The sequence below is a fragment of the Ciconia boyciana genome, chromosome 7, assembly GCF_034638445.1.
Source record: "Ciconia boyciana chromosome 7, ASM3463844v1, whole genome shotgun sequence".
Classification (NCBI taxonomy): Eukaryota; Metazoa; Chordata; class Aves; order Ciconiiformes; family Ciconiidae; genus Ciconia; species Ciconia boyciana.
This window is the reverse complement of record NC_132940.1, coordinates 8011378-8034323: the sequence shown is the minus strand read 5'-3', so window position 1 is coordinate 8034323 and position 22946 is coordinate 8011378. Positions and strand designations below refer to the sequence as shown.

At 38.3% G+C, this 22946-nt stretch overlaps 1 protein-coding gene across 1 annotated transcript in view; it reads right to left on the bottom strand.

Moving 5' to 3' along the window:
- Positions 1-22946, bottom strand: part of FAF1 (Fas associated factor 1) — a 179221-nt gene that overhangs the window by 153078 nt on the left and 3197 nt on the right. Inside the window, exon 2 of the mRNA XM_072866708.1 lies at positions 7485-7553. Coding sequence (XP_072722809.1) covers positions 7485-7553 — 69 coding nt within the window. The remainder of the gene's footprint in view (positions 1-7484; positions 7554-22946) is intronic.

Here is a 22946-nt window from a genome sequence, read left to right as displayed (position 1 = left end):
AAGAAACCTGCAACTCCTGTGTTTCCTGGAGAACAGGCACCGTGCCCACAGGACGCCTGCACCAGCAGGATGCCCATCCACCAACATCACTTGTCATTACCTAACTCAGAGCTTCCTTCTTCCTTAGCTCTGCTGGCAGCAGGATTTTGATTGCTGTCCAGGCTACTCAGTGCAGTAACAGCGAGCATAAACTAACTGAGCTGACAATAACATGTTTGACAGGACACCAAGACTCAAAAGAGGACACCTGTCTAAAATAAAACTTTAAGAGCTCCTTAAAAAAAAAAAAGGATACAAACCTCTGGTTCCCACAGGCAGATGTGACTGTTCATTTGACCACTGGGAGAATGTTATTAATACACGGATAAGTCTGTGTCACTACCAGTGAAAATCCCTCAGACCTAGTTCTAATGAGAGGAACACATCATGAACTTCCCACTAGTCCCATAGAGAGTGCTGTCAAATGTGTGCCATATTTCGTATGCAACTCTGAAGTAAAGAAAACAGTAGGTCAACAATACAAGATAAAAGGGGCCAACACGATGAACACGATCACCATAATGTGTAGTCCTGGTTCTCCAGCCACCGAATTACAGCCCACTTGGAATGAAACAAGAGAGCTGCTAAACATATGACAATAGTGTCCCACATTTAAGGAAAAGAAATGGCCCTGTGCCAAACTTAAATTAATCACCTAGTTTCTGGAGGCAGACTAATTCAGATCAATCAAAAAACCATACAGAGATACCACATCAAAGCTTTCACAGGGAAAACCAGTCAGAAAAAGAGACAAAAGACACCTTTAGTGTATTAGTTTTTACCAGCTTGTACTGAGATTCACTACACATTATAACAAAAGAATTAACTTAATGGTTACAAAGCAATAAAAGATACAAATAATGGATTGTTGATAACTGTCAAGAGCCAATGGCCCATTTTCTGCCTAGGAATCCCATCTAAACTAGCACCTCCAACAGAAATAGAAAAATTGTAAAGCCCTAGCTCATTTTTCTCAGTTCAATTTTTTGGGGGTTTTGGGGTTTTTTTTGTTTTATTGGGTTTTTTGGGTGGTTTTTTTTTACTTCCTTCTTTCCAAAAGACAACATTACATAGAAGTAAATATAAATATATAAACAAAATGGGTACTTATATTTTAAAAAATCCTGTCTTACAAATAATTACTATTTTTTAAGAGGTTTTAAACAGAGAGATGGAAAACCCCCTCATCTTAGAATCATAGAATCTTTTAGGTTGGAAAAGACCTTTAAGATCATTGAGTCCAACCATTAACCTAGCACTGCCAAGTCCACCACTAAACCATGTCCCTAAGCACCACATCTACACGTCTTTTAAATACCTCAAGGGACTCCACCACTTCCCTGGGCAGCCTGTTCCAATGCTTGACAACCCTTTCAGTGAATAAATTTTTCCTAATATCCAATCTAAACCTCCCCTGGCGCAACTTGAGGCCATGTCCTCTCATCCTATGGCTTGTTACTTGCGAGAAGAGACCGACCCCCACCTCCCTACAACCTCCTTTCAGGTAGTTGTAGAGAGCGATAAGGTCTCCCCCGAGCCTCCTTTTCTCCAGGCTAAACAATCACAGGTCCCTCAGCCCCGCTCCTCATCAGACTTGTGCTCTAGACCCTTCACCAGCTTCGTTGCCCTTCTCTGGACACGCTCCAGCACCTCAATGTCCTTCTCGTACAGAGGGGCCCAAAACTGAACACAGTATTCAAGGTGCGGCATCACCAGTGCCAACTATAGGGGGACGATCACTTCCCTAGTCCTGCTGGCCACGCTATTTCTGATACAAGCCAGGATGCCGTTGGCCTTCTTGGCCACCTGGGCACACTGCTGGCTCATGTTCAGGCGGCTGTTGACCAACACCCCCAAGTCCTTCTCTGCTGGGCAGCTTTCCAGCCACTCTTCCCCAAGCCTGTAGCGTTGCATGGGGTTGTTGTGATCCAAGTGCAGGACCCGGCCCTGAGCCTTGTTGAACCTCATACAATTGGCCTCGGCCCATCGATCCAGCCTGTCCAATCTTCTGTGTAAGTTATCCATTCAGAAAAAAAAATTATAATTGAGAGTTGAAGCTTTATAAAAACAGATGTTCAGAATATACAGTTTTCTCTTTCCAAGGTATAGAAATGCTTTTTGTCAGCCGACTCTTGAAAGCTGTGTACAACAGGAACGGCAAGTTGTCACATTTCCAGGTGCACTAACTGCTGGTTTTACTGAAGTTATACTGTGCTTTGAGCCTCTACCAGAATATAGAATAACGAAACCAAGTATAGCAGGAAGGCACAAAGGTCATTTTAAGAATATATTTTGAAAATAAAAAACAGATTTTTTTTTTTTTTAATAATCATTATACACGTTTACAGTGAGGTGAATATGGGATAACCCCCCCTTTATTTTGATGAAATTTATTTTCTTCTTAAAGTGATGTTAAGCAGTACCTACATTACAATGTCTATTGGAAAAGACATGAAATAAAAATAATTTTAAAAACCAGTGAACAGGAATAACAACAGAAATGGTCATACTGGAAAAAGTAGAAAATTAAGCATGGTGAATCCTGCTTTTCATTCAAAAATCCTGTTCTGATTACCAGCACAGAACATAAGGTCATGCTATATATGAAGGATTTTGAGTTTTTCATTAAATCTGTGAAAGGTACAGGAGACCAAGTTTTATGCACAGATACAAGCATTTGATATCAGCAGAGCAAAGAGCAATTACCTATGTAATAACCTCATATATATGAAGGTCCATATTGCATAGGGTCAAGAAGTATATTAATGGGTCATTTCCTTTAAATTTGTACCATCATCAGAAACATTTCAAAAGACACATAGTTGCGATTTTTCATACCTTTGTTTTATTGTCTTTACACAAAGTTTAACATACATTTATACTGTCATTCTTACCTTCAAATGCCAAAACAGAAGTTCATAGTTAAATGGGCAAGCTATGAAACCATCAGATTTTACAACAGACAAATTCCTAACTTTTGCTTCCTCAGATGTTAAAAATGATTGTAAATTAATAGATCTAAAGAAATGACACACAGGAAAGAACACATCAGCAATCCTGGCAGGCTTAAGCGAGTTGCTGGATCCATTTATTGCAGAACAGTTTCATAAAGATGAAGGCCTGGAGAGATCATTATATTATCTACGTTGATCTTCTGTATCTCACAGAACATCTGTAATATTTCATTGCTCGGCCTGCAATAAGCCTAGTAATTAGGCTACAGTGCTCTAATACAGAAAAAAACCCCTAAGCTGCTATATATGCAGCAGACCACCACAAAGGCCAAGTCATATGCAACAGCAGGGAACTAATTATTGGCAAGATTAGACTTCCTGATCCCACCAAGCAACTTATATGCTGTTATTGCATATGAATTCCTCAGCAGCACTCTCAGGATCAATTTGATTTTAAGGACTTGAACAAAGCCTAGCAACCAAACATTTATGAAACACAGTTTCCTGTATCACTTCAAACAGCTACAAACATGATTTGAACACTGTAAAACATATACAACTCTGAGACATTTAAATCCAATTTATTTAGTTCCAAGTCGAAGATAAATTACTGGCAGTTTATGTTGTCTTAAAGTATCCCATATAGAGGAATAGACATGAAGACTTCTAATGGGCGTGGGTAATCTTTAAAAGTTCAAATATAGGAAGCTGATGTTTCAGTTCTAAACTGAAAAGAAAAAATAATTCAGATGAATTCTTAATAAAAATCATAAGTGGCTACTAGAAAAAGTAAACCAAGAAAGCAGTTCCTTACACTTCACTCAGGTTTGCCTTTGTTTACAGGTAAGACCAAGTGTCCAAAAGATACAAGATACAAACACCCACTGAAGTAACAGGAAAGACACTGGTGACATTTTAACCCTTGATACTAAAATCTATTAGCAAGACAAGGAGGGGGGAAAAAAAAAAGTATGGAGAAAATAAGCAGCAGGAATATTGTATCACTGCAAACAAAGAAATCCTCAAAAAAACTTACACAAAAACATAGTACTTGTAGCATGACATTAGAAACTTGTTTTGTGAACTGTATAACCTCTGCTGTCTCTGTGCATTCTGACGTACTTCTCTGTCAGCCTATGTTGGTAAGTACTTCTGTTTCTGGTTTGGGATCCTTCTGCTTTCCAACTCACCAGGACTACTTGCTCTTAGTTGTTTTGGCTGAAGTCCCAGAGAAATAACAACGCCCTTGAGTTGAGTTTTACAGAGTTCAAGAAGCAACAGGTGCTCAAGGGAACCTTCAGCCTGGGTCCCTAGCACAGCCTCTGATAGTGCACGACTTTTTACCCCAAACAGGAAAATGGAATTGAGACACAGACAGCCTGAATGAAGAGCAAGCAAGCCATCTGTTCTGAGACAAGAACTTCATTAACTTATGGTTTGGGTTTTTTCCCTAATGCTGCAGAAGTGCCCCTGAACTTATATTGAGCACATCCTAATGGGACTTGCTTAGCTTTCTACTTCGTATTACCCTGGGTGCCTCACAGAAGCTTTCCTGATCAAATCCAGACCTCGTGATTTTACTTCCAAAAATCATGGCAGTAAAGGATTCCACACTTTAAAAAAACAAAACCAAGAAAACACACCCCACCCCACCCCCAAAAAAAACCCTGAACACCTGTATATTTTACTACTACTTCTTTACTTTAGAACTGTAAAATCACTTGAAGAATTGGTTTAATTTCCTCTCTTTTTTTTTTTTTTAACAAAGATACTTTTGTCATAAAAAGTGCTCATCCCCAATCTATGAATTCAGGTCATGTTTATCAAAAACTTGAACTTGAAATAAGCCTCTAAATAAGACACACAAAACTAAGTGAAATTAGAGAAGACAGCAATGATATTCCTCCCGTTTACCGAACAGATTGGTGGTCAAGGGATGATAGAGGAACCCTTACCAAAATCATCACCAATTCATTACTGTCTTCATGATTTTTGAACTAAATCATACAAGTTTTGTTCTCCTTACAAATCCCCAAAAATGCTTTGTTCTGCTTTGAATTAAATATTTAGTGCCAAGCAAAAAGGTTTTTTTAATTTTTCATCTCAACTAAAAAACTCCAAGACCTTTTGGTTCAAAACAAAGCCTTCCCTCCTCCCCAGTTTCATGGCACTGAATCTGTACTTGACTACTGAATCAAAGGGATAAAAAAAAAAAAACAAACAAAAAAACCCAAATAAACAAACCAACCAAAAACCAAAACACAACAAAATCCCCACCACACATGAACCATACACTTTTAATTTTAAAATAAAAAAATGCTACATCTCTCGTAAGTCATGAGCCTTTTTTAATGTACTGTTTTGACTTTTGAAATGCTAAAATCCCTTGCCTAACAAAGAGATGTTTGATTCTCTCTCAAACTCGTAACTCCTTTTCTTCTTACATTCACATTTCTTTTGTCTTCTGTCCTCTTTCTTCTCTCTTCTGCTTCTAACTCCCTGTTAGATTAGCATGATTTGGTTTTCACTCTTTTTTACAAGAAGGCTGCTTTTATTAAAAAGGAGCCAGTGTCCTACTAATGACAGACTCTTAGGCATCATCTTCACGTTTACTCTCCCCAGTTTATTTTTTTTTCTTCCACAACTTACCATTTCCTTTTCATAGATACTCCTCTCATTCATCTTCTGTTTAGGTTCAAGAACTATGTACTTTCCTGAAGTACCTCTTACATCCCTAATTTTCTTTCCTTTCTTACTTTCCATATGCCTTTTTTTAAGCTTGCATTTTTGGGTCATTACTTCTTTTCCCACTATATTCTACTTCTAGATCATTTAATCATCACTAATAAAATTAAGTATTTAAAGCTATTCTCGTAGCCATTTTCATAGCTTTAAATACTTCACTCTCCCTTTCTGCTTGTTCTGGAGTCTCAAAAGAAAAAAAAAAATCAAAACAAATCCCTTTAGTTGTTCTTACCAATTTTCATTGCAATTCTCCCGTTCAACCTCACCTGTGAGCATTTATTGTAAAGCATATACTTTACAATTTACAAATCCCCCAAAACCACTTCCAACTGATTTAATGCATTGTACTGAGAACTTTACAACCTGAACAAAATGCATAAGGCTATTCCTTGCCTTCCCATAAACACTGTAATTTTCAAAACGGCCTATGCTACGTCACAACAAACTACTACGACAAAAGATGTTTTTAACTATACCACTCTGTCAACATTCGTTTGGGTTTTTCTGTTTGAACACAGTGACGATATGTGCTCCCTTTTGCTTGTTGGTGTCTCATTCTTGCTTATAACATGACATGTTGCAAAATAAAGACTCGTATACTATGGCCAACATTCATTTTAAACATTTAGTTTCAAGTGTTCGGAGCACATAGCATTTGTTTAGCATAGGTTACAATATTACATGTCATTTTAATCCTTGTGCCTTAAAAGAAACACAATATTAATTCTAACAAACTCAGTTTAAAATCCCACCCTAACCTCTGTGATACTTAGTTTGTAATTATTAAAACATAGAGAACACTCTACACAATATGTTGGGATATCAATGTGGCAGACAGTTGAAACTCTATCCATAGTCAATTTTGGAAAACCTAATTTATTTTTTTTAAATAATTTTCTGATAATTTGGACTGGTCCAAAGAGCACTCATTTGGAAAAGAAAAGAAAAAAAAAAAAAAAGGAGGAAATCAAAGGTATTACAGTTTAAAGGAAGATCACTTGCTTTTTAATTAAGTTTGCTCTATTTTACACTTTTAAATCTTAAGAAAATGGATTAATAGTTTCTTTATTCTGATAATCCTATGCAGAGTCCTAAAATACCTAAGACTGTTTTGCTTGTTTTATTGGTTTCCTACTATTTGTCTGCATATCGAACCTTGTTACAAAACAGATGATAGGGGTTTTTTAGAATTAGTTTGTTGTTTTTTTCATTTGTGTTTAACTGTGTCTGCATAACACCAAATCTAAATAAGGTATGGCCTTAATCTCTGACTCAATTCTGCATAACAACTAACAATAGAAGAGCAACTATCTTATTTTTAAACTAAAAGCATATGAAAGATTGAAGAAGTTGTTTTACCTTCCATTTCTTCCACAGGCACCTAAATCCTCAAAAATCTTGTGTGTATATACAAGATGTCTTCTAAAAAATGCTACCCTTAATTATACTACTTACAAAGTTATGCATACAATTAACCAAAAAGGAAACTAAACACAATGTGAGACATTGATTTAAAGGAAAAGGCATGAAGACAATCAAGAGTATACCAGGGTATATACAACTCAATATCATGTTAACTTGGCAATGAGGCTTTAACAGACCAGAAACAGTCTGCACATTAACTTGCTTGCCCCAGCCATAGAAGACACACCCAAATTCGAAACAAAGATAATAGCTGTCTCAGCAAGATGGCACGTCACTGTTACATGAGGTTGATCTATGAAGTCATTTTCTTAGAATACTTACCACTAAATCCCAGTTATTTTGTTCAAGCAACGTTATAGCTTCATCAATATTTTCAATACCAGTACATGCCTAAAAAGAAAAAGAAGCGGTAAACAGAATTAAAAGCATTGATCAGAGTATTAATACTTATAATTTAATTAATTTCAGCAGAATGACAGGAAAGGTATAGGTCTTTCATTTCTGTTAGGAGAAGGTAATCCAGAAGTCACGTTTCAAGTTTTAAACATCAAACATTTGGATATAATTCCCTGTTCCACCAGAGGATTCTTGTGTAACCTTGAGCAAGCCACCTAGGGAAGCAAGACAAAGTAGTTATTTGTAAAATTAGGACATTAGTGCTGTCCCATAAAGGTGTTTTGAGAATTCTACATTCAGAACTATGAAACACTCATACTACCTCAAAAGGGAGCACAAAAATACTTAATACTTAAAATGTTTTAGATGGCTGAAATATTTTGTCTAAAGCCAGAAAGACGTATATAAACCCTACTGCCTCCACCATCATCTTATACCCCTGCTCACTCTGGGTGTTACAAAGTGCAGTGTAAGAGGAAAAGAAGGTGGCAAGTATTAATTTTTGATCAAAGTGCCAACTTACTACTGCATGTACAAATGAACACCCCTTGTGAAGCTATTTAAAATGAAGACTATATAATGAAACATTTACAATGTTTTCCTTTCAGACAAAACGCTTGCATGTTGTTCTAGCCCTATACTCTGGCTTTACCTAGGTCAAGAAATCTAATACAATAGCATTTTTTAAGCAGTGATAACATCCCACAAAATGGTATTGTAAATTGAGCTTAATTCCCAACACAAGAGAGCACCTCTACTCAGCAAAAACCTTGATGCAGCATCCTGCTTTCTTTTTTTGATACACATACCTTTTCAACTATTCAACTTCAGCAGGCAGAGCATTGCTATTCATTCTGCCACATATTTGCTACCATTCACATTGGAGGATATCAGATATATTTCACCAGAGGGGAAAAACGGAAACAGTTAAGTTTCTTTCTGGAATTCATCTTTCATCCTAATCAAAGCTATGCTCTGTATTCAAGCACACATGATGAGTTCAGACTTTTACAAGATCTGAAACATGATCATGTTCCTTCTGCTCCACCACACAGTTATATAAAAAGTTTATATAAAGTTTATATAAACTACATTAAAAAAACCCAACCTTTTGACTGTAACTATACAGAGTTAGACAGCAGCAGCAAACAGATCCGTTTTCCTGATTCCAAAGATATATAGTCGTGTTTTTCCTTTATGTGAGAAGAGAAAAAGGAGGCTAGGCACAGAAACAGACACTTTTTTTCTCCCAAGACATAAAAAGCCACCAGGTCATACATTTTCCATGCTCTGACTTTTCTCCCAATTTACAACAATGAAGAAATAAAAAGTAGAAAAGAAATCACAGAGAAATTCAAGGCCAATTGAATTTGGCCAAATTTCTCTCTTCGCATATTCAACACTGAAGAATTCCACGCTTATGAAGCGTACAGTATGTCTACCCAAAATGGACCAGTCTGGAGGACCGCAAGGATCACAAGACGACATTTTAGAGATATTTTTCCCTGCAGAGGGGAGGCAGCAGTTTCTATTGATCCACAGTGCTCTCATGGCCAGATTGATTCTCTCTGGAACAAGTCAAAATTTCTTCCATTGCTCACAGCATGTTGTGTTAATACTGAATTTCACCCACTTTGCATCTGGAGTGCTAAAAAAATTTTTTAAAATACAGTTTTGCTCTTCAGAAGCATCACTTTGCCTTCTCTTTCATTACTTCTTGCAGTTATTTCTGAAGTTAAAAATGAGACAACTTTAACACATTGCCTAGCAAATGTGAACGTTATATATGCTTACGCCAGGTAAGCTTGAGGAGCGCAGGGCTTGAGCTTGTCAGTTCTGAAATCACAGGAGGGTTCATACTACCATAAACCTGCCACTGAAATTGATGTCAACGGCTCTGCTGCAAAGTAGTCTTACTTTGAGAAAAAGTTTTGCAGAAGTGACAGTCTCAGTTTCTGTTTACAGTTAACTGAAATACACTTTAAAATCTGGTCATGACAGAAATAAGGAGTTACTATTTCTCATTTACCAGCCCTGCAAACTCTGCATGACCTTTCTAAGAACTAAGTTGTGTTCCAACCTACAATAAGAACCTGACCAACCATGTGTTGTTTTCAGCCCTGGGCTGTGCAGATGAAGTTGAGGAGAGGGTACCTAGAATTCAGGGCTCATATATCAGTTGTAGTTGCTCCCTCTTCCGTATCATGCCTGCAGCTCAGCTGACTTGCAATTGTCCATATGCACACTCTTAGCCCATACTAACTGCAAATCAATTCAGCTCACTTTGGCATACTTTTATTTTGAGATAAACTAAACAAAATTAGCTTACCCTTCTGCCAGAGCACACAGTGAAAGGAGTTACCTCATCACAGCGGAGGCGGAGTAATGAGGCAACTAATTCACTTGTATGTCTGCATCCTTCCTAAATCATCTTGTTGGCGATTTACAATCTAAAATAGAATCCCTTTCTTTCCCTCTGAGCAATGCAGAGTCATTGGGGTAACAGGAACAGACAGGTATAAACAGTAACTAAAAATTTAAAACACATCAGAATTCTTAATAGCCAAAGAAAGCAGTTTTGTTGAAAACCCTTGGACCATTTTTACAGTCACTTTTAACATTTAATTTTGAGGAGTTCTAAAACTAAGATTTCACTTTCCAGTTGGACTATTTTTGCTAGTTGTCAATAAAACAGAAAACAAACATTCCTGAATGCCAACAATGAATGAATGAGTGCTACTTATCAATGTAACCATAAAACACCCTGCTAACATCACGGTTGCACCAAACTGATGTTTTTCAGAATAATATTTCAACATGAAGGAGGATAACTGATTCAGACACCACACACTGCCATATACAAATCCCTGCCTCAAGTCATGATCCATCACCAGTCTAAATATCAGCAAGACCAGAAGAAAAAAAAAAAAAATTTAGAAAATTTGTTTCCTTTTAACTGCATTGTACCACGCAAGATGAATTCAAGAAAATAATCTGGTTTGCACCTTTTGAATTTTCCCTAAGAACGTAAGCACACAAGACAGGTAGTTGTCCCTCACTGGCAAGCGTGATGTGACATCAAGGACTCCTGGAGCAGCAGATTAGTCCCAGAACAACCAGGACTGCTTCTGCCTTTGTTTTCTGTAGGGAAACACACACAGGAAACCAGCAGGTTCTGTGAGCCACAAAACTAACAAAGTCTGGTTCCTCGTGGGCTTGCCACTCATCCCTAATTGCATGGGCTGATTTAAGTTTTTCCTATGGCTGTAATATTTATAAGGGCTTCTTTTGATAGACTTCTTTCCATGTTACCTGGCTGTATTTTCATGAAATTTGGAAGAATTTAATGGGTATTGGAGTCCAGGGGTTCAAAAGTTATTTGTGGGGACACCTGGGCACCATAAGCCTATACGTCTTAGTTTTTTAGGAAGGCAGACTAAAAGTCACAGTGTTTACATAAAGATTTTTTGCTGATTTTTATGTCTTTCATTCTACCCAAGCAAGAAACAAACAAAAAAATAATTGACATGGGGAAAAAAAATCATGTTAAATTTGTGCAGAAACAGAAGAAAAAAAACCCTTCAAAATACAACAAAGCAGATGAGCTCCGAAGATGCAAAACCACATCTTTGTCACTAAGCAAGTAAAGTGATACTAGTTGAGGAGAAATTTTTTTCTTGATTCACAGATTTTATTCAGCTTTATTTTCATGAGAAACCTACTTAATAAAAGGCATTAAATATTTTAGAAGGAATCCTACCAGAATACTACTAACTCTTGATTCAATCAACAACCAGCACATCCTCTAAGTCATCAAACTGAAAGAAACAAACCACCATAGTAAAGGTAAAACCTTCAAGGCTCACTGATTTGTAAACCTTTACACATCAAAAAGAAACCAAAGAATTTTTTTTGAAGGACAAAGGGCAATATAAGGTAGAACAAGTTCCTTCTCCTCCTCTCTGCATTTTCGCCCTTCACAGCAGCTCCAGCTCCAGAGACTGTGCAGTCTCTTCTGTGTTTTTTTCAGACCACACAAGAGGAAAATGAATGTGAAGATGAGAAAACTATTGTTTTGCACTGAATGCATAAAAACAGATTCTGAAGATAAAGTTAATGAATGTTAAAACTACTTTCTTAGCATCCTGCTCTTCCAGGCCAGGTAAGTGTTTCCACCTGGCAGATTTAGATTTGCATATAATAAAATTTCAGAGCGCTTCTCCAAATTTTTTCAGGTAGCTTTGCAGATTAACCATCACCTTAGTGATGGAGAGCTTACCCTTGGAAAGATTCACAGCTAACCATCAGGGGTCCTATTTAACCGGCACAGTAACCTTAATCACTGTTACATAAAAGAAGCAAAGTAGCCACTGAGGAAACAATACAGTAGGAGAAAAGTCAGAGGGCAGACAGACTTCAAGGCATTCAAGACAAACCTAGGAGGTGCTTCCAGAAAGCTATAATGCAGGATGACACACTTGCTCTTCTAAATCCCTTGCAGGGTGGTCTGACCCCAGCAGCCGTTAACAGCTGGATCTGGGTTTTGAGACCCTCTGTGACCCCCCACCTCAACAGCGCAGGCTTTAGCCTACCTCCACATCACAGGAAAGCAGCTGACTTCCCCATCTGGCAGCAGCTGCCGTTGAAAATGCTCCTCCTGCACCTGCTGCAGAGATCCAGGCAGTTGTTGCGCAGCAAAGCTGGAAGGGACAACTGCTGCTCCTAACACAGAGAGCCGGGCTGTTACTTCTGCAAAAGCTGGGAAAGCAACAAACAGCTGTTGCTGACTCAAACACAGAGTCAGGCTACTGTTGCCCTGACAGATAGTGGGTGGCAGTTGTTGCACAGAAGCTGGGAGCAAATGGTATTTGGCAGCAAGGCAGAATTTATTTCACCTGTGGCACCATTCCCCTTCTCGCCAAGGCAAAATGCAGCAGTCAAAAGTATCCAGAAGACCACAGTCAGCCTAACAGCCAGTAGTTGGATATGGAGGACTTCAAATTCTGTCTCTCTCAACATTTTTGTTGAACAATTCCGTATTTCCTTTGACTATCAACAGTAGCCATACTTTCTCCAAACAGGGACCATCTCTAAGCTAACCCAAACTAGGCTTTAGCCAAGAACATTTTGCACAACAGGTTCAGGCCCATTAAAATCAGGCAGATAGATAGCTGTGAATTACACTGTGCACCACTCCCTCCTGTAAAAGTCAGCTGGAAAAAAAAAATCTCACTTTGTGCCTAACTAATCTCCACATGCACTCTGCAGTTAACATCCTCAGTTGTTGTCTCCTGCAGTAATTTAGAGCAGATGCAAATACAGGTACCATGCCCAGTCCACTGTCGTGGTTTAACCCCAGCCAGCAACTAAGCCCCACACAGCCACTTGTTCACTCCCCCCTGGTGGGATGGGGGAGAGAATCGGAAGAGTAAAAGTGAGAAAATTTGTCGGCTGAGATAAAGACAGTTTCACAGGTAAAGCAAAAGCCATGCACTCAAGCAAAGCAAAACAAGGAATTTGTTCACTCCTTCCCATCAGCAGGCAGGTGTTCAGCCATCTCCAGGAAAGCAGGGCTCCATCACACATAACGGTTACTTGCAAGACAAACGCCATCACTCTGAAGGTGCCCCCCTTCCTCCTTCTTCCCCCAGATTTATATGCTGAGCACGATGTCATATGGTATGGGATATCCCTTTGGTCAGCTGGGGTCAGCTGTCCTGGCCGTGTCCCCTCCCAATTCTTGTGCCCCCCCAGCCTCCTCGCTGGTGGGGTGGGGTGAGGAGCAGAAAAGGCCTTGACTCTGTGTGAGCACTGCTCAGCAGCACCTAAAACATCCCTGTGTTATCAACACTGTTTCCAGCACAAATCCAAAACATAGCCCCATACAAGCTACTGCGAAGAAAATTAACTCAAAACCAGCACATCCACATAACCAAAAGGATAAAATTGGACCCATAGCTCCCAGTACCCAGAACAGCAATGAACTCAGACAACTGATGTCCACAGTAGAGTCACACCAGTTGTCAACTACAGACTTTTTCCCCTCTCGCTAATATCACACCCATCTGTCTCAGAATAAGACTAAGCTACTGTGATTCAATGTGATGCCTCATCCTCAGACATTGAAACAGCTGATACAGACTCTCCTGTACTGGATGAAAAAGGGGAAAAGAGCTTTCTGCCATCAGCATTTTGTTGCAACTGTAGTTCAGTCCATCTTTTTAAATATTTATACAAAACTACAATGCCCAAAGAAACAACTACATTAAGGCACCACAAGACTCAACAGGTGAGATCACCTAGGAAGAAAAGCTTTCATCCTCTGGGATCTCCTACAAAACCCCAGGAAGCCAGCATTAATACACCTCCATCCACTGCAACTGCACAGACAGCACCCTAGGAAATGCTTACTTTTTAAAGTACTCAATAAATTTTTATCACTACATATAGCAATGCAACTAGAGCTAACTCTATTCCATAAAGATATATGAGGTTTTAAAGAGAAATCAAAAACACTGGCAAAGAACAAATATTATTAAAATCAATTCACTATCCCTTTAGTAACCTACTCTTCAAAAGATAAGAGAGACTAGGAGCATAGAAAACTCTTTTTGAGTACAGGTTCAGAAGGATGGCTGAATTCTCCAGGTCAGCAGCTTAAAAACAAAAAAACACTCTGAGCTGTTCTTAACAGCATATGAGATATAGCAAAGGGTATTGCTTATCTCCTTGCATACTTCCCCTCTAATATAACCAAAATCTAGTTTGCTGTTCTATTCACCTCTTCAATTACAACTAGACAGATCAGTTCACAGACACACTTCAGCTCCTGTCAGGTTTTGCGTACGTCCAAAGACAGAGTCTACAGCCTCTCTGGGCAGCTTGTTCCAGTGCTTCACCACCTTCACTGGGAGAATTTTTTTCCTTATATTTAATTATGATTTCCCTTGCTGTAACCTGTATCCAGTGCCTCTCATCCTCGGACTGTGCAACTCCAAGAGAAATTTGATTCTATATTGTCTGCTATCACCCACTGTATAGTTGAGACAGCAACTAGATCCCCGCCTTAGCCTTCTCTTCCAGGCTACACAGACCCAGCTCCCTTAACCTCACCTTTCACAAAATATGGTCCAGCCTCCTCTCCACCTAGGCAGCCCTCCACTGAGCTTGCTCCACTTTGTCAATGGAGGGACTGATACTGGACGCAGTACTCCTGGGAGTAGTGGTCTCACCAGTACCAAGTAGAGGGGAAGAATGGCTTCCCTCAGTCTCCTGGCATACTAGTGCAGGCCACTATGTGGCTACTACTTCTACTAGAAGAATCCATAATTCTCTTTCTAAGCATTCCTAATAAAAATCAGGTTTCTGGATGCAGGATTTTTAAACAACCGAAGTTTCCTCTTTCTAGAGTGAAATACAATAGCTTGCTTCCTTTTCCCATCCCTTATGAGGAGAATGGTTCAGTAATCAAAGCTAATAATTAAAAGTCTATAAAGTAGCCAAAGGCAGCTCCAGATAGTATCTGCTATTAAGTCTACTCAAACCCAGAAAGCTTTAGGACACTAATTCACCTATGACATATTAGTAAGTGAGAAAAATTTTCTTGAAAATTCACACATACACTGTTGCAATGGTAATTACCTCAAAGCAACTGAAACAGAGCATAACACTTGTTCCCCAAAAACAGGTAAGGTTAAACCAATATGCTCAGCCAAGCAAGTAAAGGCTTTAGTACCACAATATCACATTTAGGATCCATGTGTAACTCCCCTCTGGGCTATCAAGAGATTCAGCACATTTGGACACTCACAATTGAGATTTTTTTTGGTACTTCGGCTCTTCTCATCCCTGAGTCCTACCTGTCTCAGGACCACCTCCACAGACTGCAATACCAGCTACATACATGCCCCTCTTGTGGCATCCCCTATCATTCTAACCTTGCAACAACCCTACTGATGTAATGAGACTGATCTTATTATGAGTCATCCGTGGTTATTAAATTAACTTTTACTTCTTTCTGTTTCAGACAAACACTTAAAAAAACATCCAGGCATATCGACTGAGACACAAACTGAAAGGTCACCTACTGCAAGCATCTAAATGAAGAGATAAAAATGCTTCTCAGAAGACCATCTGGTAAAAATTAAGCAGATTCAGCAGCTGTTCACTTAACCAAAACAAGCTAATACACTTACCAGTATCAGAAATTGAGAAAGGGTTTAAGCAAATATGCCAGGCTAAAGTTTTGCCCAATTAATTTCATCTCCCACCCCCAACTATTTACAAGCTTCATCATTCTACTAGTTGAGCACCACCTTAAAGAAAACTCTAAAGTAAGGAAGCATTAGTCCCTTTCTACAGGAGGAACAGGGGTAAAAAAAGAAAAAAATGGTAATTTTGAAGGTCACAAAAGACATTTCTACATATTTGTTACCAAGCAGACAAGAGTGAACTTTGCCCATGCTCTGAGATGACTGCAAGCCTTCTGAGCAAAGCAAGCAGGGTACAAAGTCTAAACTGGTAGCATGAAGCTCTAACCACTTCTCAGCAGACCTAGCTAACCTGGCACCATGCTAACCACTTTCAAATCGTTTCCAGCAGACTTTGAACACTCTCAAGACTCTGGAGCAAATTCTGCTTCCAGAATACCACGAAGGCACATCCCTAGGAAGCCCATGAGCTAAGCCAAGACATGAACTCTAGTCTCCCAAGCCCCATGCTAACATGCTAGCATTTAAGTCACATGCACTACATACAAAGAGCAGTGCTCAAACTGAATTAAAAACCAAAACCAAAGTCAGCAGCCATTAATTAGTACTCTGGACTACTAAACCCATTTGCCTTTCCTGAAGGCAGCCTTTACCCAACAAATACAAAATGCTGTAGTTAGGATTATCCCAAAGTTTCTGTGCTTGTTTAATACTTTAATAGAAGTATCTCAGTGAAGGTAAAAACCCCAAGATTTCCTGAATCACAGTCATTTTGCTCTTACAGTATCTTATACATTATCACATAAGAAGGAAAAACAATGGAAAACAGAAAAGAACTGCAGGGGTCAAACAAACACTTTTGCTTACTGGATATTTGCAGTCATCTTTCTCCTCATTGCCTCAAAAGCAGTAGAACCTTAAAAACAACTAAAGAATAAATAAAAGCCATTTGCTAGATAAGCACACAAAGGAAGAGTACTAATCCCTACAAAAAATATTTTACTCAACATTCCACAAACACTTGTATTTTTTTGGTAAAGAACAGGACCACAAGGAATGGGCCACAAAAATGATCAGAGGGATAAAACACCTCTCCCAGGAGGAAAGGCTGAGGGAGCTGGGGTTGTTCAGCCTGCAGAAGAGAAGGCTCTGGGGAGACCTTATTGCAGCCTTTCAATACTTAAAGGGGGTTTACAGGAAAGATGGGGACAGACTTTTTAGTAGGGCCTGTAGCGACAGGACAAGGGGTAATGGTTTTAAACGAAAACAGAGTAGACTCAGACTAGATATAAGGAAGACATTTTTTTTTTATGATGAGGGTGGTGAAACACTGGAACAGTTTGCCCAAAGAGGTGGTAGATGCCCCATCCCCGGAAACATTCAGGGTCAGGTTGGATGGGGCTCTGAGCAGCCTGATCTAGTTAAAAGATGTCCCTGCTCTTGCAGGGGGGTGGACTAGATGACCTTTAAAAGGTCCCTTCCAACCCAAACTATTCTATGATTCTATGACATATTCTTCAAAACCTGGAAATGGTATCCAAAATAGGAAAACAGAACACTGAAATCCCAGCAAAGCACAGGTCATACCATAATGCAGGCCAACAAGGACTGCAAAAAAACATTTATCTAAAGACAGAAAAAATTATATAAGCTTTTAAAAGCATCAAGACAAGGAAGCCTGCCAGAGAGTCAGTGGGACCAAAAGAAGAAGATACTAAAGAAGTAGTCAAAGAAGGTAAGGGCATATCGTAAAAGCTAAATCAATTCTGTGTGCTCATATTCACTACAGAGGAACTTAGGGACCATCCTATAATAAAGCTGCTCTTTACAGAGAGCTCTCTCATCCTTAAATGTCAGTGGAGACTTAAAAAACAAACCACTAGGACCAGATGATAGTCCCCAAAATTTTAAAGGAACTTAAATATTAATTTTGTTGTTGTTGTTTTACACAGACTGCTCTTCAAATCAGCCTTAATTAAAAGTTGAATCAACCTCACATTCCCACAGTGCTGATATTAGCTTTTTGGTGAATTTTATTGTGCAAACCAGAAGAGATTAAGATTTCTACAGTTCAGACAAATTTGACTTCTGTACCATAAGAAATAGCAGAAATTCCAACAAAGTATATAGAATAGAATTAGTATATACATGAATATATATGACACACTGAGGAAAAGTGAACACAGCTTCTACAGAGCAAACTCACATATCACAAAACTATTCAGATGTCTCTGAAGAATGCAAGACTAGCTCAAGCTGACACAGTTTATTTCCAAAGTCTTATAACAAACCCTATCATCAAGCTCTTAAAGTGCTGACTTCCAGAAACTAGGATGAAGCAAATCCATTCAAATCCTGTTTCTTTCGGCTCTTTCCTAAGGACCAGCCACTGCTGCAGATGAGACATTAGGCCAGCTGGGTCTTCGATCTGAGCTGATATGGCACCTTTGATATTTGCTCACACAAACAACCTGACCTTTTAAAAAAAAAAAAAAAAATAGAGGTGACTCAGTTTCAGAGTTCTTGTCTTTACAAATTGTTTCCTGCAAGAGGTAAAATATGAAACCTATATAAAATAACTCAAGGGCTAATGTACTCTGTTCTAGTTTCAAAACATCTCTTAAGAGCTTCAGCTTTAATGAATTATCTTTTGAAAGCATAACTACTCCTGCAGAACAAAGACCTGCTCAACCAGTTAGACACAGAGGACCAGTAGATGACTAGTTTGATAGACCAAACAACATGTAATGCATACATTAGGACTTTAGTTTCCTCTTTGAGCAGTTTGTTTTTACAATTGCACATTATCTAGTCAACTCTAAAAAATGGGCTTAATTAGTAAGTATCAATCCAGCCAGTAAGCATGTCATTTCCTTTCATCCAAATGATGAGGGATGAGTAAAATGTTAGGTACTTCCCCAGGCTTTTTATTCTAGGTCTTACAGTAGTTAAAAAAAAAAGGACTCATCTAATGGCTGCCCCACAAATGCACAAACTTACCCACTGACTGAGAAAAATATGAAATCCTATCAAAGATACACCAGGTAGTTCCTTTAATAAGCTATTAACCCTTGCTTCTGGTAGGGAAACACAGAAAAACTAGGCTTGCAATGGTAACTGAACCATGAGAACTGCCCAAATAGAGGGGAAAATTCTACCCTTTCAGACTTCCCAGCACCAATGCAATATTCTTAAGATAGGAGATTCTCAAGATCCCTTAAGACATGTAGCAACTTGCTCAAATCCTCATCCTCTCCTTTTCCACAGCTCCTTCCACACAAAAATATGAACTTGGTAAGTGTGTTTACTGTAAATGATCCTTGCTTACCAAGAAATATTAGCCACATTTTATTTTCAACATGCCAAATAACTTTCACATTACCTTTCAATGAAAGCACATTCCTAGCCCCTGGGAGTACATATAATTAATAATTTCAATATTATAATTAGTATTAGTTGTCATGGCATTGGAAAAAGGATCCTACAGCTACCACCTCTCAATCTGTTTCAGTGACCTACTAACCCAAATACCTATATGAATGGGCTGATAGAAATGGTGACATGATTACTATGATGTGAAGAGTCTTTTCAAGGTAATTGAATGAAAAGAACAGCATAAACCTCTTTCCAAAGATGAATTGGTGCTCCAGTGGTAAATTATTTAGGTTCTTACAGCAGGGCTGTAATGCACACAAATCATAGTATCCTGTTTCTTCTCTATAAATGTCAGATAGTATTTCTAATTAACTATCTGTCCTTATATAAGAGAAATTAGCTAGCTTTTCCTTGAACATCTATCAGTGGAAATATCCAAGTTATCATGTTTCTAAACGGACATCACTTTTACTCCAATTTCTTATTTGTGACTCCGGAATCTACTCCACCTTCAGTTTAAAGGCCAGAAAGGTGACTAGTAAATCAAACTAGCTTTGTTCTGATGAACATGAGCTTTGGAATTACAGCTGAGTCTAAAAGTATCTAAATAAATTAAACTGTTGATTCTTCAGAAGCACACAAAGAACAACTTAATATAAGCAATGGTCTTGGTAGCAGAAAATGACAATCAAAATAACCGAACTAAAACACACTAAGCATGCAGTATGCTTTTATCGTGTCTCTTGATCCTAAGGCCACTTACAGCAAACAAAACCAATTGTGTTGCAAACCAAGACGTCCAACTACCAGTTCCAATGCTGTTACTGACTGCATAATGCACAAACTTATAAGATGTGATAAAAAGCAACAAGGATTAAAAGGAATTCTAATCAAAATGTAAATTAAGAGCCCTCATAGGTATGAACTTCAACATCCTACAGTGTCCTAAGGTCCTCTTTTTTACACTGAAAACCAGCCCTGTTAGCTGTTTCAAAATTTAGCTAAGGCTATAGTAACCTATATCCACAAAAAAGGTCAGGTGAAGCAGCATTGAGCATCTTGGCACCTAACTATTAGAAACTTAGAGAGTCCACTTTTACCTAAAGATACCCAGTATGAGGGGATGAAGAAAACAAACCTGTCTCTCCCAAACCTTGATTTCTAATCTATAGAGTACTGGATTTCCTTCCAACTACTATGGAGAGAGCTGCAGAGTTCAGTCTAGCTGGTACGCTCTGGGAGCGCCCACTGCATTAAATTCTACAGAGAGGCCACACAAAAGAATGGTTTGGTATGAGCAAGACTGAGGTTTTAAGCTCAGACAGATCTGAACACATACAAAACCAGATATTTAGGTGCCGAGGGAGACTTTCTGATGAAAATGTAGGCCTCCAAGAACTTTAAAACATAAGTTGGAGGACACTTTCCAAAGATTTAAACTTTGATTGGAAGTTTCTTCTGCACCTATCTTTTGCTGAGGACCTTGTTCCAAGGGAACTGCCAAACACTTCAGAGAAAGTCTGCAAAGAAATCAAGAACAGTCCTTTCTGCTCCAATGCCTTACTGACAAAACACCACAATTTCTTTCAGAAATCATGTTAAGGACATCAACTTTGCTATTTGTTCAAAACCCCTTTGTGGATGGTTTACCCTTACGTAAAATGGTTGAAACACTCTTTCCAGCCACCAGCATAAGTCACAGTCCAGGGCAAGAACCAAGGGTACTGACTAGAAGCTATTCCTGTATCTGCCTACCTTTTTCACCCATCAAATTTTCGTGCTGGCAATAACTTAAAAGTGACAGAAAACCTGAGCCAGCATGCCAACACACACAGAAGAAAACAAAGCTCCCTTAGCACCCCCCAAAAAAGTTAATACACATGTAAATTCTGCACATAGACTGTTAGACACTGAAAACAGTGTGCATAACAGAGATGATCTTGTACAGGGCTGAAGTAGGCAGATGTTTTTCATAACCACAAAAAAAAATCCAAAACAACCTTTAAAAATATATTTTGTCAGTTATTTAACAGCACTGTTTCTTTCATTTTAGCCATTCCATAAGGAAACAAGTAGTTTGTATTATTGTTAAATCTTAAAAAAATAAAAATAAAGAAATAATAAGCTGGTGTATCAATGTCATGGTCAATTTTATAACTTAAAACATAATTATCTAGCATGCTTTCTCACCTTTCTGTAACTGATGGCACTGAGGTTCTTCCTTCCCAATTCCCCCTTGCTCCTCCCACAAACCTCTGTTTTTATGAAAAAGATTGACACAAAGGTGAAGTTTGAAAAAAAGGTATTTTTATATACATGCGTGTGTATCATACCAAAGCAGTCTATTGCCCAGTTAAAAAAAAAATGCAAAAAGAAAAAACCTCATGTAACTTCATTTCACAATGAACATGGATGAAAGACGAAGGAAGAAGAAAATGATTAGATATCTGTTGTTTCTATGAAAGCAAGAATTTTTGAGTTTTGCCATTCCACTCCGAAGCCTTCCCACCTAGACCAAATCGTGAGCTACTTATTTATTTGGTCAATGAAAAATGTGAATTCTACGAAAAATTCCCTTCTGAAGCTCCATGTGCCAGGTATTTTTGTAATATATGGAAACCCAGGAGCTAGCAACTCCCACAATACTCCAACCCTCAGGCCCACTCTCCATTTAGAATTGTTGTGAGGACAACCACTAATAAAGTGGTCCTATAGGTGGACATAACTTATAATGACAAAAAGATATTCTTGCTAATTTTAGTCCCCATCCTAAGTGAAGCTGTTAAAACAAAAGTAAAGGCGCTAGCATACAAAAATGTCAACGTCTGACACTTCTGCCAATACTCAAAGGCTGTTTTTCATTCCTGAACAGTTTCACTATGCCAATTTAACTAGGTTCAGTGCAACTAAAGTTTGCAATTTAAAGAGAAAAAAAAGAAATATCTACTTTCTTTATAATGAAAAGTGGACCAATACTCTGTGAGAGCGATTCTCTTCAAACCCCAAACTGCACAGATCATGAATATATTTGTGTCATGTGAGTACCTGGGTATCCCACTGGAGAAGGAAGAACATTTTGCAGTTAAACACAACAAACAAAAGAAAAACAGAGATGTTAACAAAAATTGGTAGAAATTACATGCCATTATTTCCCCCAGTATGTGAGGTATGTTGCAGCATCACTCTTTTACCAATTCGCATGCAGTTACCTTTTTAAAGAATGTATGCTACAAACACAAGTTGTTGGGTTTTCTTCCTATGGAGTTTTTCCTATATGCCAATGACACTTTGTGGAGAAATTCTGAATTGCATTTAGTAAAACAGCTAAAACTTGTTTGTGCGCTTAACTCCACTACTTTAGCTACTTCCACTGAAAACAATCAGACTACTCATGTATAAAGCTAAGCTTCTGCATAATCTTTCCTAAGTGAGGACCTAAGAAGGAAAAGTTAGACAGGTTGCTTATACACCCCACATGCATGAATATGTACTTTGTACTCCCTGGGTAGCATACAGTAACCTCATTAAAAAAGGAGAAGGAAAAAAAAATAATTATAAACCGCACAGAACAGGCTTAAATTGTTTTGAGACATTAAAAAAAATATTTTGGTAGACCACTTACTGTGTTTTACTCTATAGTTAAAATATTTTATAAAATTTTATAAAATTATTCAATGTTTGTATGTATACGTATGTATATATACACAAAATATTTTTTTAAGTATTTCTCTTTAGTACCTCAGAATGCAGAAGTAACCTGTTACAACAATCAGAGCTGAAAGGAAAAACCAAATGCGATACA